The sequence below is a fragment of the Labrus bergylta genome, chromosome 9 (assembly GCF_963930695.1).
Source record: "Labrus bergylta chromosome 9, fLabBer1.1, whole genome shotgun sequence".
Lineage (NCBI taxonomy): Eukaryota > Metazoa > Chordata > Actinopteri > Labriformes > Labridae > Labrus > Labrus bergylta.
Window position 1 is genome coordinate 6116207 of NC_089203.1, and position 23040 is coordinate 6139246.

Here is a 23040-nt window from a genome sequence, read left to right on the forward strand (position 1 = left end):
TCTGAGTACGTCCTGAAACTCTGGAAAAGACCTCAGGGTATAGCTCTGGACTTCAGGAACAACCATGTGAAGTCGGAGTCCAACAGATTTAAATAATATTTCACTAGTCTACGTCTGGCGGTTATATCACAACAGAGAGGTTTGTGTCAACACAACTGTCAGTGCAGGCTACAGTGTCTGATATCAACATGTCCCGTCCAAACAGCGCTAACCACAGGAGAGGTGGTGGTGCACCCGAGCAGTCCGAGGAGCGGAATTAGGATTTCTCCGCTGCCATTCAAACAGAGAGAGGATGAGACCGGGAGGACGCCTCTGCACATCCATCCATTCATCAGTTCACACAGTAACCGAGGACAGCTACCTGGACCTCCCGCGCCTGCCCTTCCAGCCTGCGCGGAGGAGAGAGAGAGAGAGGGAGAGAGGGGGGTGGGGGTGGGGGGGGGGGGGGCAGCTGGGAAGGACAGAAGAGCCCGTCTGTTAGTGTTATTCCCCGGTGTAGATGTGAGACAGTGGGAGAGCACGCCGCCGATACAACTCCCTATTTCCAGCCTCCAACTGAACACATTTTACTGGTGAGTCGACACATTATTCTACTGGTTAAGGTTAAAACTGGTTTTATGTTTCAGCTTGTAGGGCTGTGTTAGTGCCAACAAATATTTAGCCGGCAATTATAGAATCCATGCTTGGACAGGCTATCATTATTTCAATGTGTTAACGAAGCTAGCAGAAGTAGGCTATTTATCAAGGAGGCTTCGTTCAGGTTTCACGTCCTGTGTCCTATTTCTGTGTGTTGAAATGTACACATCCGCACCGGCAGGCATTAAGACAGCGGCGTTTGTTGAGCTAATAAAGGCTGAAAGAAAAAGCACCGTGCGGGCCGTGGGATTTTACGGAGGCATGTGTGTTTTTGTCTCTCTCTCCCTCCCGCGGACGAGGAGTGAATGAGAAAAGCGTTTCCTCTTCTTCTTTTTTTTTTGCCTCTAAGAGGACAAGTCGATCTTGAAATGCTACCAAGGTCTATTTTGGAGGAAAAGAAAGACACCGGCCTCAATTGAGCTTGAGCTGTGTCTCTCAGCCATCCTGTTGTCATGGTTACTGGCTCGAAGAGGCTGTGAGAACATGGCTGTCTCTTTTGCACAGACACACAGACACACACACACACACACACACACACACACACACACACACACACACACACACACACACACACACACACACACACACATACAGGAGCAGGATGTATTGCCAGTTCAAATACAACAGAGGCACACATCATGAGGGTCTTTGATTTTGATCAGAAGACTTCACAGCAGAATATACACAAGAGTATGAAAGCATAGGTGCATCGATTGATGTTAAATTAATCAGAACATGGCTGTCTCTGGAGGAGAGAGAGAGAGAGAGAGAGAGAGAGAGAGAGAGAGGGAGAGGGGAACAATAAGGCTGGTGTTTGTTTTTGTCTTTTTAGGTGTAGGCCTATTAGGAGAATCAAGAGAGAACCAGTCACGTTGCAAACCCACATTCTGGAGAGCATGGGATCCTATGCAGCCTACATTTAAATGCAAAGCCCAATGAGGAGTTCAATTACAACACTTTAAGACACTATATTGGGACGGCATCCTCAACATATGCGTTAATTCAACCATACATTCAAATGCCAGAATTGTGACGTTGTGTGTGCCTGTGCTTGGGAAGTAAGGAGTATATTAACCTGACAAACTGCCCAGTGACTTTGCCCAGACAATATAAAGCACCACATTACTTGGAGCATCCATGTATTAAGATGAAGCGTTCAGAGTGACAGAATGCTTGTCGGCATAGAAGTGACATATTTGGGTGATTTGGGGAAGCTGGATGATTGTTATGCTCCAGTAGGCTTTTTATGGTTGGAGGCCCTGTTGTCATGCTAGTGTGGACCCCTTCCAACTCCTCATTTTCCTGTTTTCCTGTACGCAGGCTTACAACCAGGCTACATGTTTTCCTCCTCTGTCTCAATCTGTGTCATATTTGAAAGTGGACTCTATCTCTGTTCTGTGTTGGTGTATGTGTGTGTGTGTGGGCTGCAGTGATGGTGCAGAGCCCAGTCTGCACAGGGTCAGTAGGTCATTAATAAGACTGTGGTGCTTTTTTCTATGCATGTCGCTATGATAGACAGAGGAGAAGGGAGGAGGGAGGAGAAGCGGTGTCATTTTCTTGTCTTCAGTACTTTGATATCATTATCTATTCACTATCAGCTTTAATTTTCATGAATCATTTTGACTGCTAATTAACTCTAAATTATAAATACTCAGAGGTGTTAATTGGCTGCTGTGATCCACCACTTCAACTAAAGAGGCTGACAGTGAGGCACAACACAACTGTCTGCAGCAGATTAGTGGTTAAAGACAGACAGACAGACAGATACATAGATATCTTTAATTTGCTTGTTTCATATTGCAATACTCTGCAATATTGTAAGTCATCAAATTGTTGCAGGAACAACTTGGTGTCTTGCCCAAGGACACCTCGGACATATCTCCTAGCACCGGCCCTGCAGGAGCTAGAGGAGCTGGGGATTAAATCCCCGACCTTCAGGTTGACAGACGATCGACTCTATAAAGTGAGCCACAGAGTGAGCGACTCTTCAATTAAAACTTTTCAAACTCAAACTTTTCCCACATCCGATATAGATGCCTATCTGGTGAAATATCTGCTGATTGTTTAAGCCTTCTGAGGACATCCTTTTGTGTCATTTAACTCAGAGGGTGAATCTCCTGCACAGCATCATGTTTTACCAAGCACCAACCTCTGGTGTTAAAAAAAAAAACAAAAAAAAAGCAAATGCGAAAGTGCAAACAAACTATGGGAAGGTGTTAACTTTGCATGACTAAAGGCACAACGTGATTCAAATATTCACATTATTTATGTGGTGTTTGACTTTGAAGAAGCTTAGACTTTGAAGAAGCTTAGTTCATCACCTTTGAGAACTGTCACATTATGTCTTCTGACTCTGGTGTAACTCAGTCAAGCCAAGAAATAACCTTAGTTAGTATTTTGCCATTACAGAATCTAAAAGTGAGTCTGTGTCTGTGAACTAGAGATATGGAGTTTCAATGGCATGGGCATTCACTGGGAGGGTCTAAAGCTGCTTTGGATGGTGTTTGTTTACAATATCTAACATGGCTGCTTGTAATAGTAGTCTGAATAATTGATACAGTATTGTTTTTATTACGGGTAATTAGTAGCTCTCACCAGGGACGATATATAAGGATTGCCCTGTGCAGCTTTGATATTGACCATTCTTTTCAAATCTATCTACTATTGGTCCTCCACCTTCATGGAAGCACATTACAGACAATTTGAAAGTAGATGCAGTGAAGAAGCTTTGTGTGCTTCCCTTTTGAAATTGGACTAGCTCTTTCTTGGGAGCCATTTTTCTATTTTTAAAGCCTCCATGTCTTATTATCTCACTATAGTGTTTCCTTGGTATTTTTCTGCCTATATGTGAGATCAATCGTGCTTATCACTGGAGACTCCCGGTGGACCTCGGCTCTGTGCACAGTGATCAATAAATTACACCCACGTGTTTCTCTGTGTGTTCATTGTGGTGTTTGCTTTTTTTGTGAATCAGAGAGTGTTCTACAGTTTTTGAGTGAGACAGAAAGACAGGGAGAGATAGAGAGAGAAATAAAAGACACAAGAGACAAAAGAAGCTATATGATGGTATCTTAGACTTTTATTTGAAGTCCTCCTCAATGGATTGGTGCTTTATGGTCGGATGGGATGGATGTTTTTAGATTTGTGTTGGTGTGTTGTTCACGTGATTGGCAGACGGTCAGATCACAGTTAAAGGAAATTGATAAGGCTTAAGAGCTGCAGTGTTCTGCTGACAAAAGTGGAATGCAACAAGTCTCTTCTGACAGTTTTACAAGGAGACAACATACTGAGACACACACACACACACACACACACACACACACACACACACACACACACACACACACTCCAGTCTCTTTCATTGGCTGTTTTCATGGTCGGGTGTCAAAGCAGATCTGCTCTCTCTCTCTGCATCAGCAGCACTCACAGTGTTGCTCATTTCCACAGCTTTTTTTTCTGCTGGCTAAGACCCATTTTCATTAATTACTGCAAAATAAGTGGCTGAGACAGAGAAAAGTGAGAGCAGAGCTAGACTATGAGATAGCAGAAAACATGATGTGGAACAGATGAAGAGGAAAGAGTGGGAGGAAACAGGACACTAGAGACACAGTGAGAGAAAAAGAGAATTCCCATTATCCATGTCTGCTTTCATAACTGTTCCCTGTTTCCACTTATGCAGATGTGTCCCGTTTCTGTTTTTTTGTATGAGTGTGTGTGTGTCTGTTTGTGAGAGACTGACTACGTGTCATTGTGTGCATTTGCAAACATGTTTAAATGCATGAATGGATTTAAGTGTGGATATGGACTAAAATAGGCTTAGAGTGTAATGTGTTTCAGATATTTTGTCTACTAAATTTAGGATAATTTCAGCTCAATGTAATTGTTGATTGATAAAGAAGGTAAAAACCAAATGCTCATTAAATGTAAATCAGATCATTTTTTCAGGTTTTTGGATGTAGCTTTCTTGGAATGCAGTTAATAAATCCCATAAGATCCACTTTAGGCAGTGATAGAACCTCGGATACAGGGGGAACAAGGTAATGAGAGTGAATGCTGTCATTGCAAAATTTGCAATTTTTTTTTTGTTTAGATTTTGTCAGCCCTCTGGGGCCCCCTACTGGTCTGGGGCCCTAAGCAGTTGCCTGCCTTGCCTGTTGACAAGCAGCACCTCTGCTCGGGGGTCCCGAGGCCGTTGCTATGAGAAATCCAGTCCATGTATGACCAAAGTGGGAACTGTGTCCACATACTCGACACAAAGTCAGACACGTTCCTGGTACGTGTTGGCCTTCACCAGGGTTGCCCCTTGTCACTGATTGTGTTTGAGGTTTTAATGGAGGATCTCAGGGCACAGGGGAAGAGGGATTCAAGTTTGGGGGCCTCAAAATCTCATGTCTGCTTTTTGCAGATGATCTGATTTTGTTTGTTTCCTCATGCTGGGAACCCCAGCAGGCATTGGGAGGTTTGCAGGTGAGTGCGAAGCGATTGGCATGAGGGTCAGCACCTCCAAGTCCGAGGCCATGATTCTCTAATGGTAAATCAGTTTATTGCTCCCTCTGGGTCAGGAGTGAGTCCTTACCAAAAGTATCCCAGGGTCTTGTTCACAAGTGAGGGTAGGATGGACCGTGAGATTGACAGACGGATGGCTCAGCATTGTCAGTAATGCAGACATTGTACTGAACCGCTGTGGTGAGTAGGGTGCTGAGCCTGAAAGCAAAGTTCTTGATTTACCGGTTGATCTTTGTTCCAACCCTCACCTATGGTCATGAGCTATGTGAAGTGAGAAAGAATAAGACCACAGATACAAACTGCTGAAATGTATTTCCTCCAACGGCTATAGGCTATAGTCTCAGCCTTAGAAACAGTGTGAGGAGCTCAGATATCCAGGGGAAGCTCGGAGTAGACCCGCACTCCTTTGCATGGGCGGGTCTAGGCAGGGGCCAACAGGGGCCAGTGCCCCTGTCACACTGAGCTTGGCAGGTTGGCAGTGTTAAGCCAGGATTTTAGGCTTTTTGCTGGCTTTTAGTGCTCCAATGATGGCATTTGCCACAGAGATAAAATGACAACCTTCCATGACTTATATAGCTGCATTTGCTTGAAAACATGAAGTCATAAGAAAAAGGGTAAAGTTAAGGAGTGATTCAGAGACAGGCTTGACATAAGGGAGATTAATCTTCCTGAAATTCTTGGGTCTGCATAATTCACATAATCTTTTTCTGGTTCTGATGAAACATTTAGTTTAGCCTGTGGTGTCCTCATGCTTAAAGGTTCAATATGTAAGAGCTATTTACATAGTTAAAATATAAAATGATCTCACTATATTGTCAGACATTAAGGAAACAGGTTATGTTGAAGTGCTGGCTTCTCTGTCTACAATGCAGCAGCCAGTATGTCCTCTGGTTCTGAATGGTCTGTATTTGTTTGGACCAGAGAAGATGCAGTTTTGCCCCTCACCCCTCAGTTAGCAAGGCAAACGTCAAACCACCAGGTGTTGCAGCGATGGAAGCGGGCAAGTGAACTGACCTAAATAGTCTCTGCGTTTTTCTAATAGCTTCACGAGCAGAAACGTGGTAAAACTAGGATAAATATTGGAGCTGCTTCTGAAATTGGAGAGAGGTTAGAACGCAGACTGATGCGGAGATGATTAAACACAGAAGCTTCAGTGTGCGCAAGACATCAACTCTAGGGAAGAGGGGGTGGGGGGAAAAAGCTCTCCAGTGTTTTGAATTTGGCCTGCAGTACCCATTATATAACGCTTGGTGTCAGAGTTACATATTATTCCTCTAAGGGCTAAGCTAAAGCACTTGCAACATTATGAATTTAAAATTAGCCTACATCCGCACCTGCCACAAATCTGTCCTCTCGATCATGATCCTGTTCATTTCTACTTTACTTCAAGATACGCTGAAATAACCCATGGATAAATCACTTTGTTTTTATATGAGCTTCTTATGCAAATCACTTGCATGCCAGTGTCATCAGAAAGTCTTGAATGCCAGTAAATATGTCACTGCAGCTGTGATGTAAGCCTCTTGCTGCAGATGATTCAGCAGAGCTCTGATCTAATGTTGCTGAGGACTCATATTAGGTGACAGCCTTCTTCTTCTTGGCTTCCCTCTGCTCCACCAGAGCAGGACTCTGTGAAGAAAAAGGAGCTGAATTTATTTGTAGCAGCTCTTAAGCTCCACTAGCATCGTATCAAAATCCACTGTAATAATAAAAAACTTAAATTTAAGTTGTGAAGAAGGAAATACATAACTGGTCTGTGGTTCAATACTAGGTGTGTTTTGTTTTTCACACAGGTCACCAGATTTGATCTCAATCTTTTGTATTTACAAATACAACTTTATTTAACACAAGAATGCAACACAATCATCAATTCAAACATCACTGTTTCTTTTTCTCTGCAGAGGTTTCTCCTGGTTGCTGATCTAAAGCAACCTCACCCCAAGTGAGGAGCATCATGACCCAGGAGGGGCAGGCTCTGCCGTCTCCCACTCCACCAGAAAACCCAGTGAACGCAGATTCAGCCACCTTTACTGACACTTTAGCAGAAACACAGAACAAGGCAGAGCAGGAGAAGCAGGGGGCCGGGGCAGTGAACGAGGTAGAGGAAGGAAAACAACAAGTAGAGACCAGAGAAGGAGAGGAGGAGGCACAGCGGGAGACAACTGGGGAGGGAGAGGGGAAGGTGAAGGATGAGGAAGGGGAAGGTGAGTTGGAAGAAGCAAGGTTAGATAACAGTGGGGATGAGGATCCACAGACAGAGGGAGGGTTGGAGGGAGAGGAGGAGGGGATGGGAGGGAAAGGATGTGTGGAGGTTATGGAGGTAAGCTCACCCGGGGAGGAGGTTGGACATGAAGAGGAGAGGATGAAAGAAGAAGAGGAGGGGAAGAAAGATGAAGAAATGCTACTATCTACTGAGGAGGCAAATCCCCCCAAACAGGCTGGAAGGTTTGTTCATCAACTTATTTTTACTGACACATGTCATTTGTTGCTTTCATTTAACTTGAACTTGAACTTGAATGTGTGCTGAAAGTTAGAACTACCAGTGTCCAGTCAGATCCAGCAAAAAGTCAACCTCCATACTTTCATCAAATATCCATATATTCAAGATATTATATCAGGTTAATCAATGGTTTTTCATAACTTTGCTCTTGATAAGCAGACTGATTTACAATACACACAACTTCCTTCGGCCTTAGTGTGTGAGGTTGTCCTTGTGGTTTGGAAGACTGTGTCCATGTTTTCTGGTCTTATTAAAACAGAGTGACATTTTCCCCACTGGATTTTTTTTAAAATGTTAAAAGTGTTTTCTCTGTATATAATTTGCCAAATTAGCATTCCACAAATTAATAGTAAAAGGCTTAAATTAATAATTAATGGTCTAACTTTCAAATAGCAAAATGAATGACTAAACCAATTGATATTCAAATGTAAAAAGTCAAGTTAAAAATGTGCCAGAAGAAATATGTTTGTTATCAAATGGTGTACTCTGAAGATATTTGGATAAATTGAAATATGTGATATTTAAGATCTTTCTAATTGCTATGTGTTTGTGTTTTATCGCTTGTGTGTTTTTTAATTTACATCAGTACAGAAAGCAGAGCAAATTAATAGATTCATATTCTTATGAACAAAATATTCAAAATCATGAAGGTTTGGCAAATGAAATTTTGGCTGATCTGTTCTACAATTCTGTGTTCTTTCTCAGAATAAATAATTGTATCAACAATGAATATGAGTCATGTGCTTTGCAATTCATATGTTTGAGCTATGTGGTGGAGATAATTTCACACTTTTCTCTCTCCATGTTAACAGACTAGCAAATGGCATAGGTGGAAATGAGAAGGATGATGAAGCAGGTGAGGAGGACGAAGGAGGAGACGAGAGGGGGACTCATACACACTTGGACGCTTTCAGCTCAAACTTTGAGACAACGGTGGAACAGGCGGACACAGAAGTGGAAGAAGAGGAAGATGTAAATAAAGAGGGAGAAGTAACAGAAAATCAGGACAGCTTCAGCTCTGTGTTTGAACAGATTGTTGAGCAAGTTGATGTTCAGGAGGATGAAGAGGATCAGGAGTTGGAGGAGGAGGAGGAGAGGGAAAAAGGTAGGGTGGACAACAAAGATGGCTTTAGCTCCACTTTTGAACGCATTGTAGAGTCTGCTCTGCTGAGGGGCGGGACCTGCTACAGCAGCCTGGACTCCTTGGATGTTCTGTCACTCACGGATGAGACAGACAGCTGTGTCAGTTTTGAGGCGCCACTAACACCTCTTATCCAGCAGAGGGCGCTGTTTCAGGGACCTGAACCACTTGAGCTGGAGCTGGAAACTGTTCAGGAGCAAGAAGGGTGTGAGGCTGGACCAGAGTCCCCAGGTAGTGAACTCACAGCTGGAGAGAGTATTGCTCTTGGAGCTGGAGTAGGAGGAAGCCCGCTGAGAACCACCATACCAGGGAGCAGGTCCGAGTTTGTGTTGAGCCAGCCCGGGCGCTGGGCCATTCATAATGGATATCATACAGACTCCCAGGGAGCCATTGAAGGCTGTGGAGCCATGATCAACTCTGTCAGGTAAGAAGACCATTTCTTACATGTTAAGATGTTACTGAATTGAAGTCTTTTTTTCAAATGACCAATAGAAGCTGCAAAAGTCTGAATTTTTAATCCTACAGGGGCTTACTACAGGGTAACTACAATACAATTATAGAAAATATTCTGATATCATCATTAGCTCTTTGTTGAGCTGAAAGGCTTTGGTCTGCCACACATTTTAAAATTGTAGCCATGAACTAATGAAAGCTTTGCCTTGGATATCTCTTTGTGTTGGCCTCTTCAGAGACCCTTTTTCACTCAACCAACAAACACTTAGTCTGTTTTTACTAGACCTAAGATAGGAAGCTGTTATATATGCTTCCTGTCCATGATATGCATAGAGTCCAAGGAACCGGGGGAATACAGAAACAACTGACAAGACTGTCTTTTACTACCTTATCAGCAATAACAAAGATACAGGAAGAACATGTGGAACCCCTCAGGAGGGATTTGGTAACAGGAACCACATGGGAAAAGCCATGTAACATAAACTACAGCAAAAGCTCTAGATGGAGCCCTACCTGCTAGAACGCCAAATAGATGTAAGGAACTAAAACATGATTATCTGGCTGTCAGTGATTTAAGACTCTCTTACCCTTCTCTTACTCCTCCCCTCGTCTTCAGATGTTGTCCTTAAAGCACAGTCTTGCTTCCTGACTGCCAGTGCCAAGCTGAATGAGCTATTGTTCAGGTCATGACATCATCGTCTTCAGCTCTCCTCTAGCCAGCAGGGTCTTGGATTACGTGTGTGCGTGTGTGTGTGTGTGTGTGTGTGTGTGTGTGTGTGTGTGTGTGTGTGTGTGTGTGTGTGTGTGTGTGTGTGTGTGTGTGTGTGTGTGTGTGTGTTTGTGTGTATGTTTACTATACATCTGCTATCAGCTGTAAAGGGATACTTTAAAATACACTCAGCAGTCCATTCCTCTGGTGATTTTAAGATATTTAAAGGGAGAAACTGTGCAAATTATAGGGTGGTAAATGCCATTTCCAAAACAAATTCAAGTTGAAGCACATATTTTTCTGGTTGTAATCTCCTGAAGGAGTGTGCATTATTTTAATAGAAATGCTTTTCAGCCTATTTGAATTAAATTGTAGCTTGAATAACAAGGTTATTAAATGCTAATAGTTAAAATACCCTTCTTGTTATTTTTCTCTCAAGAGTGCACGAGCATAGAGGGGCTTTGAGTTATATGCTTACATCAGCATGCTATTATACCCATATTGGTAACGCTAATGAGCCAATGTTTTGCTTGCAAGATGTGCAGCTTTGAACACGGACACAAAGCAAGTTTGTTTATACATAGACTATATGTAGGTTGGATTACAACAGAAGCACATAACATTTACCGCATTTAAGAAAATTTAAATTGGACCGCTAATCACTTTACGAGATTGAGATCTAATGAGTTCCCTACCCAAGAAATTGAGAACAGATGCTTATGAGATCCTGATGGATTGACATTATAGGCCCAGCCACGCAGAAACACATTTAGATGTCTGTACTTGTCTAGGCTTTTATCCTGGCTGCAGTGTATGGGGAAGGACACTCTGGTAGATATATGTAAACAACACCGAAGCGAAATTTTGACAAATGCCTTACTGTTTTTAGTGATTGCAAAAGTGTTGTATACTGTAAGGGTTTCAAGTGCCTTACAGTATACTTAAAGTATATCTTAATATCTCAGTTATTCTGCGATGGTCAGGTGATGTTAATGCGTTGGTTTGATGAGATGGAAAATTAACAAACCAAGCTGCAGCTCCACAGAGTGTCCAATAGTGGCTGCCACTTTCCTAGCTCTTTTTACCACTGAGCCGTCCGCTACAGTTTCATGGCTGAAAACTATTAATTTAATCATGTTTGTATTTTTGGTTAGGTAGTCTATGTGTTACTTTTACAGTTGTGTCCCTCTGTGCCCTGCAGGCCTCGGTTAGGTTAAAGCTTAACAATAATCTATTCATCCAAAATCCCCCAGGGGACAATCTCTGTCTGTTTAGCAGCTAGCTACTGTACATAACCATCTAGAACTACCACAGACGTGTCAACTAGTTATGCTGCTTACGTGACAATATGACCTATGGTGAAAACAAACAAACAAACAACATGCTAAGGGGAAAGAAGACGGACTCACAGCAAAATTATGCTCTAAATCCAATCAGAGCAAGTTAATATTGAAAGTAAGGTCAAGGGAAGTGTTGTATTAATTTATCTTCACATGTGCATGTATTTCTCTTTTGTACACATGCGTATCTACTGCACATTTGAATGTATGGTAGCTGCGTGGGAAACTTGCCGAGTGTGTGTTCCTTCCCTTTACATAGAGTACCTACCAGATCTAAGCCCAAGCAGAGAACATCAAAGCCAGGCGCAGTTGTGTCGATATCAGAGAAGCAGCTCTGCGGCGTGCACTAATCTTTTTCATATACACTTGAAGTACACGCAGTGCAGAGAGGTACACACGTTAACAGCACACTGGCCACCAGCATGTGTGCATAAACAAAGATGTGCATGACGCTCATTTATCCTAATGCTCGCTCAGTGACACAGATATGGAGATGCTCATATTTCTCTTGCACACACACTGAGTCGTTTCTCCTTTCTGTTCTCAATTACACACAGACACGTGGTTCTTTATCGCCGCTGAAACATATCCAGATTATTCTTTACTGGCTCTGAGTCTGCTATGTGATTTGCATTCTTTTAATGCAGATCACTATCCTTGGCATGATATAGAGGGCTTAATGTAGTTAGATTTACTCTTAGGTGTTTGTTATCTGCACATGCACACTAATAATAATAATAATAAATTGGTTTTATATAGCGCCTTTCTGGATTCTCAAAGACGCTTTGACAAGGAACTATGGGAAGCAGTATAGGTAATATAGGAATACTCTGCTCACACATTCATACATACTCCACCTAAATACTAGTGCATATAAACTCTCATACATACATACACATATATATATACTACATAATATACTACATACTCTTGCATACATTAGTATGTATGCACTATGCACTGTAATGTGTGAGTTAAGTATGCATTTGTGAGTTAGGAATGTGTTTACATGTGAGCTGAGTATGTATAGATGTGTGACACAAGTATGTGTATATGTGTGAATTAATGTATGTATGTGTGAGCAGAGTATGTACAGTATGTGTGTATGTACTGTATTACAAAAAGTATGCATGTTCAGAAGGTGCAGCACTTTCAGAGAATTAACAGAGAAGTTTAGATATTTATTGTAATGATATTTTAACGCTAAATTAACTTCTGCGAGTATTTAAGTTGACTTTGGATGATCTACATCTGGTCTGAGAGTAGTAGTTCCTAACAGTGGTCACTATCCAGGTCCGCTTCCAGGTTTGGCTTTGTTTGTTCATCGGTGGGTGAATACCCCCAACATGCTCTGTCGGCACGCATTCCAGGAAGCCATCGTTCAGGAGAGTATCCTCCGCCTAGAGCTCAAGGAACTAACGCGCCAGGTCCTAGAGGACAACAATGCTAATTTAGAGTGCCAGTGTCTGCAGCGACTACAGCAGGAGGAACAAGATGAACAAAATTTGGACCAGTATCAACTTCAACAGTATTCAACCATTTTGTTAGCACTGTCCCTAACCTCCACACAACATTGGAGAGGCTTTTCAGCCAAGACTGTTCAAAAGGTCTAGAGCCTTCAGTGTCTTACCATTCATTTTGTCCATCTGGTGCCTTTTTGTAGAGGAGCTTTTACATACAGAATACTGGCTTATAGGTTAGACTTCTAGGAAGACCAGACACCATCATTAAAGGAAGGATGTGCAACTTTTTAATCCAGTAAATGTCCCCCTTGAGCACCAGCATTAAACCAAAACAAACCGCTGTTTGTGACACCTCTGTCACAGTGGCACACCTCCAACCCCCCAGAGAGACGTTTACACAGTATATACTTGATTTCTGCTGTATTTATGTGTCAAATGTCTTACATGCTGCCTTTAATGTTGTCCAAGTTACTTTTCAAAGAAAAGGTGAAATCATAAAATATTTTCAGCTTATTTTTTCTTTTTCTCTCAGACTCTGACCCAATCTGCTTTTCCTTTTCCTCTATCAGTCTTTTATTATTCTAGACTCTGTAGCTGGACCTCCTTGCTTTTTTATTCTTCTTTCTACTGGATTAGAAGGAGGAAAGAGGGAAGGAATTAGATTGTGAAGTTCACATGCACCCATGTGTCACTGTTTCCTGAAAAATCTGTGTTTCTTTGTGTAGTGCTGAAACTATTCATCACATTGTGGGTGATACTTCTCTTTATTTCTATGTATCCTTATATAAGTATAGGCTCCATTCATAACATTTATGCAGCGGTAGAATACATAAAAAAACAGAGACATGTAGGCTTGTGTTACATTGACTCTTTATATAGGCTATTATTCACCATAAAGCTTAGATCCACTTCCTCATTTTAACAATAGAGCTCAACACTTAGTTTACTCCATAATTATTAGGATAAAGTGACCTTATCCAAGTTGAGTCAAATTGAAACAATAACCTATTGAGAAATACATGGATATAAAAACTTAGAATAGCTTTATGCTAGAAAGCAGTATAGTGACTTTAGTACAGCTCCACACTAATACAGAATCTGTTGCCTCGGAGTCTTTCTTAAAATGAAGCAGTGTTTGCCTGGGACACACATGGTCACTGTAAAACCACCACTAGGAACAGCATAGGTCGTCAAACGTTAGCTCCGCCCCCCTTGACTTTTCCTCCTCTGAGGAGCGTTTTGGACAGTCAGGGAAGTTCAAGGAAAAAGCCAAATCCCACTCCTTGCTTGATGACACCACCGTGAAATAATGCTACAGTGGAGTTTAGCATCGTGCAGTTGTCTGTATTTTTTTGTGTGACTTCCGACTTCTGAGTTGCTTCGTGTGAGTTAAAAAAGAGCAGCTGGGCGATGCAGATTTTACCGACCACTGGATGATGAGGCGGTCGGACCGTCGCGCGCCTATATCCGCTGTTTTCCAAGACCCGAGGGGACAATGTGGAAAGAGGAATATGATGTTCACTTCGACCTTTTGCTGCAACTGCTGTGAGTTCAATGGTTGTATAAAAAAAGAACTCTTAATGGATAAAGGGTGGGAACATAAACATTATGCTGCGTGGCAAATTAAATTGTGAGCCAGTCTGAGGTAGTTGAACTCTTTACCCTGACGGAAAGTCATTTTCTACTTCTTCAGTCGTAGCCTACAGGAGGGCTTTATTCATGGTACGCTGTATTGCATTAAACGTGACTTAAAGGTTATTAAGAAAGTTAGGCCTATAAACGCATTTTTCGTCTGTTGATCACTCCGCAGAGAATTACACAAGGATTTAATTAAGGTAGCCTGAGGGCTGCTATTGGGCTGCTTCTAATTATTTTGAATATAAAAAGATAAAAATACATATTGTTTAGTTAACAGAATGTCAGTGTAGTGGCCTTCACAAGTCCAGAGCTCAAAGTGATGACTTTAAATATGAAAATGATTTTACAAATGAGGGATTTTAAAGCAGGTTTGTTAGGTGTGTATGTTTTAAGTCTAACTCTTGTGGAGGTATAGGGTTGGTAGTAAATCCTATGGGAAAAGCAACATGGATACATGATGGATGTATCTTTGTATCTGTGTCTGAGGTGTCCTTGTTGCTTACTATCCAGGAGTCCAAGATTGCAACAGTTTACTTTGCAAAGATTTTATTTAATAGTCCTAGCAGATGGCCTGGTGGACACACACACATACACACACACACACACACACACAAACACACACCAGGAGCTGTTCCGTTTGTGTTTGTCTATTGCATGTTGGTCTTCTTCAGCCAATGTGTAAAATTAAATAGAAATTGTGAAATAATAGAATAGAAATCCCCCCCCCCCCCATAGACAGACATCCTAACACACCTAACACACAGGACATCTTGTAGGTGTGGTAATGGGTGTTGCACAGCCAGAAAAGATTAGCATTTGAGTCACTGGCAAGCACAATCATGCTCTCCATCTCTGACGAGCTCACACATGGAGTGAGCCAGGTTACAGTGAGTGACTGTGTGCTTTAAGATAGACATATAGGTTAACTGTGTGCCACTTGTGCAGCAGTTACACCAACTATCTTGGCTCAACAATATGTATGTCGATATGTCATTCCTTTTTGTCGTATTGTTTTCTGTGTGTTTGTGTGTGCGTGATGGGCCTATTATAGCCAGACAGCAGTGGTAGAGCAGAGTCGCACAATTTAGCCCTGTGACTGCATTTTAATCAGATTCAGACAAACTACCTCGTCCTACTCTTCCGGATAAACAAACTCCCCACCCAGGCTCCCTGAAAATGAAACTGCTATCTGACAGCATTTGCAATCTTGTTGTCATTTTTTGCCGCTGATGCTCAGATACAATATGGGTGAATGATTTTTGAAAAAGCTACTATGTCATGTTGGAGGTTCTAATGCATCCCACTGATCCTCCGAACTGTGACGTGGGGGAAATACATACTAAAGGAAAAGGAAAATCAGTCCAAGGTCAGAGGCCAGATAAAAAGTATGATGATGTGAATCAGCTTCAAAGAGGGTGTAACCTCGCCTGGAGCAGGGAAGTCAGGGCCTGTTATTGACTTGTACTGTAAGGTTGTAGTGTGTAGTCAGCCATTCAGCAGAGGAAGGCATGGGACTGACGCCTTGTTATGGAAAGTCTTTGACTTTGTTTTTGCGTAGTTGTCAGTCTTTTTCATCAGTGTCTTTTCTTCTGATACCTGCTTTTGGCCACACAATACAAACTAATGACAGGCAGTCTTGAGGTTGAGTACTATCCCTTTCCTCCTCCTCCTTGTAGCACACAACACTTGGCTCCCATAGTAACCAGCATATCCCTCTCAACAACCGTGCGTAATGTATTCAATTTGTTAGGATAATGCAATTGGGCTGATCTGATTATGTAAAAAACATCTGAATCAACTGGCCAGAATGCTGACACAGTGCCATGTCGAAGCACGCTGAACACAGGAAATAGATAGGGGTGAATAAGTGCAGTCTCTTTAGAGCATTTGCTGAAATAGACGAGCAGTTTTTGCTCATTTGAGAAAAAAAGCAGATCAATGAAATTCAGTTAAGATTATACTTTATTGATCCCGCTAGGGGAAATTAAATTACACTCTCTTATTGAGACATGCTACAAACACATAGGCTGAAATACACACACATGAACAAACAGGATGTTATGGACACTAATGGAGAGATATTAGAGTGAGGGGGGCTGCCCATGATGCTTGTGGGAGGAGGGTGTGTGTGTGTGTGTGTGTGTGGGGGGGGGTCTCTGCCTTGCTCAAGGGCAACTCGGCAGTGCTCTGGCTACAAGACCACTTCCCAGATTTGGTCCAAGTTTTCAAGTTTGCACTTCATGTTTTTTTTACAAGAAGACGATCTACAGAAATGGACTCGTCAGGTGCTTTGTAAAAAAAAAAATGTCTGCCTTTATTTGAACTAAGGACTGCAGTGAGTAATTATCTGTATAATCAATTAATCTGTTACACTTAGAAATGTTTATAAAATGTGTAAATAAGTCCAGCGACACTCCAGTTCCCAACCAAGGTCCCTACAGACTGAGCTACTGCGGCCAGCTGGTCCTCTAATTTGTTTTCAACGTTTTAAATGTAATGGTTTTTAGTTTTAATCTTAGACAACGTAAATCAAAAAGAGCTGAAAGAATCTGCTTGCTTCACAAAAAAGTGATACAAAAGCAACAAAATATTTTTTCATGAAGGACTGATGTACAGTGAGTTATACAGTCCAAGTTAGTAGCAGCTCAATATCCTAATCAACTTACGTAGGAAGTCATAAATGAATACGCAGGAGGACAGTAATTACTACTCTGCAGTGATGCTCTCGGTTTTCTTGATGACCATTGAGCAGAGCGATAGAGTGTGAGCTCTCTGCTTGATTGTTCAGCTCATCAAACAGTGCCCTGCATTAAGACTCTGCAGTGATGGCTGCTGTGCTTTCATTCTTCAAGTCACTTCCTGTTTACATTGCAAGTGCTTTGACATGTTTCTTCCAGCTGGTGGAAGTCAATAAAAGCTGAAAGAGTCTGAAAGGAGGACGCTGATGATTCAGTATTTTTAAACACAGTTTGAATTCATTGCAGTTTGAGACAATATTACGTTACACTAGGGTTGGGTATTTCCCACAATCCCATGGTATCACGATACAGAGGCCACGATACGATACATACGGTGATTCACATTGATTTTAGATAATGACCATGTCCTACACAGAATTCACTACAACAGCTGTTCTTCATTGTTGAGAATAACAGCAGTCATAAAGATCCTTCAACTTAAAACACTTCAATACAGATCCTCAGATCCTAGAAATACATTAAACTATTTTAATCTGTTACACTGGTAAGCTTTTGATTAACTTCCAACAGGGTACACACTGTGTTCAACAACATCTGTTATTCATGAGGACTTGGAAGTCATTTATTGGCAATGAACTCCCGATTGTTTCAAATGGTGTCTTTAAGTGTTCAGAAATTCTTACTGGTTCTTCTTATTTGAACTGCTCCTGAAGGCCTGAATGAGGACTTTCCTTTACTTGTTCAGCTGCCCTGCTTCATTGCCACACAGATGCACATTCTATCTAGATAGACAGCCTACTTATCACCATGAAATTAACAATTTGCTGTTCAGTTTGAGATTCCTTTTTTTTTGTCTTCATGGCAATTGAAGCTACATGGAACAGAGAATTCTTTCTCCCTCATATGCATCCCCAAAAAAGAACAAAAAAACCTTTGTTAACTTCTATAAAAAGGGGGGGGGGATTATTTTTTACTGTATTGTCGTCATTGCTGCATAGAAGACAACATTTGAGATATGGCCTTTTCTACTGCAGCACTTAATTTCATATTATGTAAGAAGTTGACAGATAAGAGGAGCTTTATGAAGAGACTGGAGCAGGTGAAAGGTCCATCACAATCAGCTTTTAGATTCACTGAATGAAAGTAGAACATGAGGGGGGAAAGGGAATCTGGGTCAGTGTGATAACGTGTCATTAAAACCTCCCTTTGATATTCGTTTGTTTGTTTGTGCACATAATGGAGTTTATCCTGAAATCTTCAGTTTCCTCTGTGTCGTTTATATTGAGAGGGTGTGTGGACATGTGTTTTATTTATAACCTAAACACCTGATTGTGTGTGTGTGTGTGTGTGTGTGTGTGTCTGTGTGTGTTTTTCTCTCCTCCAGTGATGCCAACCTTGCAGACGTGCTGTCTGACTCAGAGGAGTGTGATTTGGGCAGTCTGGAGCGTTTGGAGCGGGGTAGCACGGACACTCTGACAAATGGCTGCCGAGCCGACAGTGAGGCTGCTAAAAGGCTGGCCAAGCGCCTCTATCACCTGGAGGGCTTCAAACGCTGTGATGTGGCCAGACACCTGGGAAAGAAGTGAGTAAAAAAAAAACACATCGTAACTAGAGAGACACTGATTAACTGGCAGGTGATTGGAACTGGCTGAATTTCAGCCTGTCCAGTCATGATCGGTGGGCGGTCCTCTCAAATATATCCCATATCTGTGCCAATCTCAGATTAACACACACATGCCACATGTTTCATGCCATGCCCACAGCAAAACAACTCAGGGTGACAGCCCGAACACACAAGCTAACATGAGGTGGCCATCAGCAGAGGCAAAAAAAGCTTTGACCTTACTGGAGGATTCCTCCTCTTGCCTGAAAGTACCATTTTTTTGTTTGTCATGTATCTGCACATAGCTGCGATATGTCGAGATTAATAGCGTCTGTGATTGCTCTAAAAGATGTTGCCAATCCTCCTCGTCGTAAACATAACCTAGTTTTTTTCCCGTTTAACAGATGTTGTGTCGTAGCCAGATAATTTGTCATTAATAAACCATATATGGATGACATAAGGTCTCTACCTGTTGTGGACGATCTATCAAGCAGGCATGTTTCAAAGGGATTCTCTTTGGGGAAACAATGCCTGGTGTTACTATTCTCTTTTACCCACTGTTGTATTTGTAGATGTTTTTGTTATATTCTGTCTTGGCCTGACTGATATGGGATTTTGGGGCCTATACCGATATCGATATTGGGGAGTGAAAGAAAATCTGATATCAAGATCAGCTGATATCTTTCTTAGATCTATGTTCGATCTGTAGAGATAGATATAGATATTAACATTTATTGCATTGATCCCTCAAATTCAGTTATCAAACACTTGTGGAAAAGGTATGTAATGAAGACAAGATGGTCACTCAACTGGAAAGTAACTGTGCGTACAAACATCACAAGCTTGACACTGTGGGAATTGATAATACTCGTTGTAATCCATATAGCGCCCTCTGCTGGTCAAAGGGAACTGCTAGTGTAACTCAAAGAAACTCCAATGAAATGCTATTGGCTGGTAAATAAATCCAGATATATCGCCACAGATCTGTGATAGAATTATCTGATACTTATAGTCATTGGATATGCTTATAATGGGCCGATTAATTGGTCAGGCTCTAATTCTGTCAGCAATATGGCTTATAGGTTTGGGTTATGGTATAAGGGAGTCCTCCTGAGGAATTACTGATGCACTAACAAACAACAGAAAAAAAGATGAAAATGTGTTTTACTGCTTCCACATGTTCATTATTTGCACACATGTAAATATACAGATGTAGTTTATTACTATTTGTAGTATGTAGTTTATTACCATCATCTTGTGGCTATATTAACAAGATATTAAACACAAGCTCACTTTGTTGATGCGCTCTCTCTCTCTCTCTCTCTCTCTCTCTCTCTCTTTGCAGTAACGACTTCAGCCAGTTGGTGGCCTCCGAATACCTTGGCTTTTTTGATTTCTCCGGCCTGTCGCTGGATCGAGCCCTGAGGTAATGTACACTCAGCACTTGGAAGTGATGGGTATGTGATGTAGTCATCAATACACATGAGTGTATGTGTCCTTCACTTTACCTCTTCACAAGGCATTAGCTTTGTTCTCATCGTGTTGGGTCCAGGTAGGCAGCATGGCTGATCGCTTCAAGGTAAATCACGGCCTTGTAGCTGACATGTTCTTGTCTCAAAGTGCTGCTTCAGCCCCCGTGTGTTCAGCCTATAGGCCTTATTATGTGTGTGTGTGCACGACTGAGCCAAAAAGCCCAACTGTTGCTGAACATGACATGCTAACTTCTAAAAGTCCTGCATTCATTTGGAAACGATTTGAACTATATTCTTGTCAACATTTTATAAACACATAATCTGATTCATTAAGGTGTCTGTAGTTGCCTCTTAATTATCTGGTATCTTTATTTGTCCTTCAGTTCTCTTGATCTTGACTTTATCACATTAGGGGTAGACATATCAGCCCAGTGCTTAACAAAGCATTAGCTTGATTTTTAAATACTTTGCTGATTAGTTTTTATCTATCTATTTCTCCAAGGCTATTTCCTCTTGTTTGTTTTAATTTATCAAACCTGACCATGTCCAAATCCACACACATAAAATGTTTAATAATAATGACAAAAGCTGAAAATTCTCAGATATCAGAAGTTGGAATCATCCTTTTATTTGACACATTTGCTTAAAAACGATCTTTTTTAATTTCATGTCTGTAGATTAATTGAATGATGACTGTCTGTTTCAGCTCTACATTAATGTCTACATATATCTGTACTATATAAGAGTATGAAAACAGCTGACTATGGCAAACAGACACAAGATCGAATGGATTTAAACAATCTGTTAGATGATTCTTGAAGCTTTGGCTTTCATGTAACGGTTCATAACATTTTCCATCAAAGTGTCATAACTCTATTCTTCGTCCAATTCTACACACTGCCAGACATATTGTGGTATAGTTGTGGTGTGATGCTTCACCGGTCAACATTTGTCTTCCTGACAGAAACTTCTTAAGGGCATTTCCCCTGATGGGAGAGACCCAGGAGAGAGAGAGAGTCCTCGTACATTTCTCCAGACGCTTCTGTCACTGCAACCCTCACACGGCATCCTCTGAAGGTCAGAGATGTGAGGATGACGATGGTAGTGATGATGATCATTATTACATTCATACAGAATCATTAATACACGTTCTTCACAATATGTTCATGTATACTATCATTAGTAAAAACCTGTTTGTCTAACTGACTTTAAGTACGTAATTTCACTGAAGGTCTGAACAGAACTGACTGCATCACATATACACTGCATTGTAACTAATCTATTCAAATACAGCACAAGCTGAGATGAATTTAGACTGCAGGTATCTACAGTACGCATCTCTGTCTCGATGATTCTATCTGTATGAGTAAACATTTAGCTGACCTTGGCTTTGTGTATTTTCCCCTCACAGACGGCGCCCACACATTGACCTGTGCCCTCATGCTGCTCAACACTGATCTACACGGACATGTACGTACTGAAACACCCTTTCTCTCTCGTTCTGCAGGCTTCAAATGTCTCTTAATCGTCCTGCATAACTAAATATAAAGACAATCAGGCATGCAGATCTTCCTTTCTGTCATTGTCTTATATTTCCCCCCGTCTCTGTCGTCCTCAGCTCTCTGTCTCTCCTCTCTGCGGCCTACTTCCTGACCTTATTCTGTCTCTTCTCTCTGCTGCTCAAATAGTCACATCTATTCACTTGTAAACTGGAGCACAGGGGTGTGGGCAACATGTCGTAACCTATTCGTACAGTGCCATAGGTCTTGTGCTTTCCTGTGCTTTGCTTTTCCTTGACCCTCCTTGCCAAATGTACTTTTAGGGAATGAACCTCCTCTAACCCTATCCCTTTTTTCTCTCTTTTGGAATTCCAATTCCTCCTTTCCATCTTGCCCTTGCTAACAAAAAATGGCCCCCTGTCTCTCTCTGCTCCTGCAGGTGGTAAGTGTGATTATGGAACTAAATCTTTGTTAAACTCATTTCCCATTCTTGTCAGCTAGCAATATAATTAAGGTCATTGTATTTAATCAATGTTATATAGTGCTAAAGTAAAAGATGAACAGACAGAGGTATATCATTTTTTTTTATCTTTGTTTCTCACTGAAAAGAGTTGTTCAGAAGAGAAGAGGTTAGAAACAACCTTTTATTGATATCTGTTTCAATCAAGATGTTCAAATAAAAATGTGCTTTTAGCAAAAATAGAACATCCTTAAATAAAGGTTCAAGCTTGATCTCAGATCAAAGGCATGTTAAAGGACCTTGAGATCCTGTGTTTATGTTACAAAATATGATGTCATATGTATATTCCTTATCTTAATTTGAAGTTGCAAAAGGAACTTCTGTGATTCAAGACATATTTCAGACTTAGTGTAACAATAAATCAACCAATGATATATAGAAAGTGAACAGCAGATAGGGATTATGGGCGGCAGTAGCTCAGTTTGTAGGGACTTGGGTTGGGAACCGGAGGGAAGTTGTTCTGGTAGCTGGAGAGGTGCCAGGGCACTTCCAGAGCACTGAAGAGGTGCCCTTGAGCAAGGCATCGGACCCCTAACTGCTCTGGTGCGCTCCCTGTGTAGCAGCCCCTCTCTGACATCTCTCCATTAATGCATGTCCACAGCTCCTGTTAGTGCATGTGTGTGAGAAGCATGTCTCTAAAAATAAGTGTAAATCAGAAAATTATGTAAATTATTTCAAAATTAAAATTCACATTTTTGATAACATGAGAAGTTTTTCCTTGTCAATGTTGCCATCTGCTGAAGTTGTGTGCTCATGGTGGATTCGTTTTGGTTCTCTATCGATACTATACCAAGGAGAACTCTTTTTGTGTGTCATGAGATAACGTTGAAATACTGAATATGTACTATACAATAAATATTG

The 23040-nt window shown here is 41.4% G+C and overlaps 1 protein-coding gene across 2 annotated transcripts in view; it reads left to right on the forward strand.

The window, feature by feature from the left end:
- psd2 (pleckstrin and Sec7 domain containing 2) overlaps positions 1–23040 on the forward strand; it is a 29493-nt gene continuing 6453 nt past the window's right edge. The window contains exons 1-7 of one of the 2 annotated variants that reach the window (XM_020653378.3): positions 1–572; positions 7044–7587; positions 8455–9207; positions 18470–18667; positions 20034–20114; positions 21125–21237; positions 21572–21630. In XM_020653378.3, coding sequence (XP_020509034.1) covers positions 7097–7587; positions 8455–9207; positions 18470–18667; positions 20034–20114; positions 21125–21237; positions 21572–21630 — 1695 coding nt within the window. In that variant the 5' untranslated portion in view covers positions 1–572; positions 7044–7096. Of the gene's footprint in view, positions 573–7043; positions 7588–8454; positions 9208–18469; positions 18668–20033; positions 20115–21124; positions 21262–21571; positions 21631–23040 lie in introns of both variants that reach the window. The other variant, XM_020653377.3, reaches the window with a different exon arrangement.